This window comes from Centruroides sculpturatus, unplaced genomic scaffold, assembly GCF_000671375.1.
Source record: "Centruroides sculpturatus isolate CEXI.00-Female unplaced genomic scaffold, Cexi_2.0 scaffold835, whole genome shotgun sequence".
In the NCBI taxonomy this organism is placed as follows: domain Eukaryota; kingdom Metazoa; phylum Arthropoda; class Arachnida; order Scorpiones; family Buthidae; genus Centruroides; species Centruroides sculpturatus.
In genome coordinates, this window is record NW_019384995.1 from 254,948 (window position 1) to 256,936 (window position 1,989).

The following is a 1,989-nucleotide window of genomic DNA, read 5'->3' on the forward strand; positions in this document are numbered from 1 at the left end:
AAGGTAATTGCTCAGTATTAAGCTCAAAAATTCTTGTAAAATAGATAATGTCCAAAATATTTAAGTACAATCCAAAATACTTTTGGACTTTTTCTCCATTTTAAATGGTTATATTCTTGGGTATTTATTCTGACAATGTAGGAAAAGATCAAAATTTTAAATGAAAGAAGTTTCAGGCCTAACATCAAGTATTAATTTAACTCTAAAAAACTGATTAAATAAGTAATTGTTTAGACATCAATGATAACATTATCTACTTAATTCTCTAGAATATATAACAACACATGAAAACTGTTTTTATTAGAATAAATGTTATATATCCTCTCTAAACCAATTTATTATTTTTTTTGTAGAATTTCTCATAACAAGACATCATTACCTGTGATTGCCTATGATATGATGGTAAATGATATCTGTTCAGTGCAAGTAATTCTATAAATTAAATATAAATTAGTTAAGACATTTTCATAAATTAAATAAAATTATAAATTTAACTCATATTAAAACTTAAATTTAATATAATCATTTAAATATGTTTTATATAATTTATTTTTTAAATTTCATTAAAAAAATCATGGCTGATTGAAATTAAGAAATTAACATTCATAAATAACAATTGTTTTTTTTAGTTATATGAATTCTTTAGATGACTTAATTAAACCAGAAAAATTTAAGAAAAATGTATTAAAAAGTCTAAACTTTTTGGTAAAATCTAAGTTTTATTCTAATATAAATACTTTAATTTTCTTGGTTTTTAAAGCTAAATTTTCAACAGGAAAATACATTACCTCCCAATAGTCATGTTGTGTTAATGGGTTTAGTAAATGGTTCTTTTATTTATCCTACAATGGCAAAACATTTACATCCTCTAGGACAAGTAAATAAAGATGTAACTTATGACGACTTATATAATTGGTTTAATTTTATGAAAATTGGTCCGTGTTATCAATGGTTGAATAAAAATGAAACTATAAGAACAGCTACTTCAAAGGTAAATTTTTAAATCTTATCTTAATATAATAAGCAATTATTGAAAATAAAATTTATATTTTTATGTAGAGAGGAGAGGAACTTTCCAATGTCTTAAAACAAATAAGTGTTTCATATAAATTCAAGTCATTTAAACTCCATTATATGCATAATCCATTACATCAAGGTAAAATGTTATCTGCTATAAATTTTAAAATTATATTTATATTTAACAATAATTATTTGTATTAATCACTTAGTAATGTGTGAATGGCAACAATCAGGATATTTAATATGGGAAATGTTAGAACTGAGTTTTAGCTTTCATCCTTTACAGGTAAGATTTATCTTGACTAGTAGAAAAATTATATTAAATTATAGTGAAATCTTTTTATATTATTTTCAGAAATTACATCCTTTTATTACAAAAGTAATTTGGAGAGAACTAGTAGAAAGAAATATTGTTGGTAAAGCTAATCCAAATAATGAAATGATTCAAATACTGTTTGGTAATCAAGGTGGACATTAAATCATTCTAAACATAATTTATCAAAAAAATACACCACCCTACACCAGGATATATGTAACAACAGAGAGAACTGATTTCTGGTGTGTATAATACAAAAAAACGAACACTGCACAAACATTTTCCAACTCCTGTATACTTCAGGTTTGACAGAATGGTTATCAGATGAAATGTTATCAGAAGAATCATCTACTAGTAAAAATTTTTTAAACAATGTAATTCAAATGACCTTTAGAAATTATGAACAAAAATTTACTGTTACATAGGCATTGTTGCCATAATGATCATTCAATTAACCACTACAATGTTGTGTTGAGCAGGGCCTGCCAGGCCATTGACAACACCATTTTCTTTTTAAAATTTATACAAGATGACTCAAAGACATGCTAGAACATCGACATCCCTCTCTGTATACAGCAGATCTGAAAATAGTTGTGGTCTTCACATGGGTCAAACTTCTCTTCATAACATCACACACAGAGCTTCTCAGATGG

General features: G+C 25.3%; 1 protein-coding gene across 1 annotated transcript; it reads left to right on the top strand.

Annotated features, from left to right (window-relative positions):
* Positions 1-406: 406 nt before the first annotated feature.
* LOC111633113 (acyloxyacyl hydrolase-like) lies at positions 407-1,618 on the top strand. The gene is made up of 6 exons (XM_023377647.1): positions 407-426; positions 630-705; positions 776-991; positions 1,060-1,156; positions 1,230-1,306; positions 1,376-1,618. The coding sequence occupies exons 1-6, from the start codon at positions 407-409 to the stop codon at positions 1,496-1,498; spliced, it is 609 nt and encodes a 202-aa protein (XP_023233415.1). The 3' UTR covers positions 1,499-1,618.
* Positions 1,619-1,989: the final 371 nt, after the last annotated feature.

Coding starts and splice junctions, on each gene's coding strand:
- LOC111633113 (XM_023377647.1), top strand. CDS start 407: ATGATATCTGTTCAGTGCAA. Junction 427..629: donor ATGATATCTGTTCAGTGCAA/GTAATTCTATAA, acceptor TGTTTTTTTTAG/TTATATGAATTCTTTAGATG. Junction 1,307..1,375: donor TTAGCTTTCATCCTTTACAG/GTAAGATTTATC, acceptor TATTATTTTCAG/AAATTACATCCTTTTATTAC.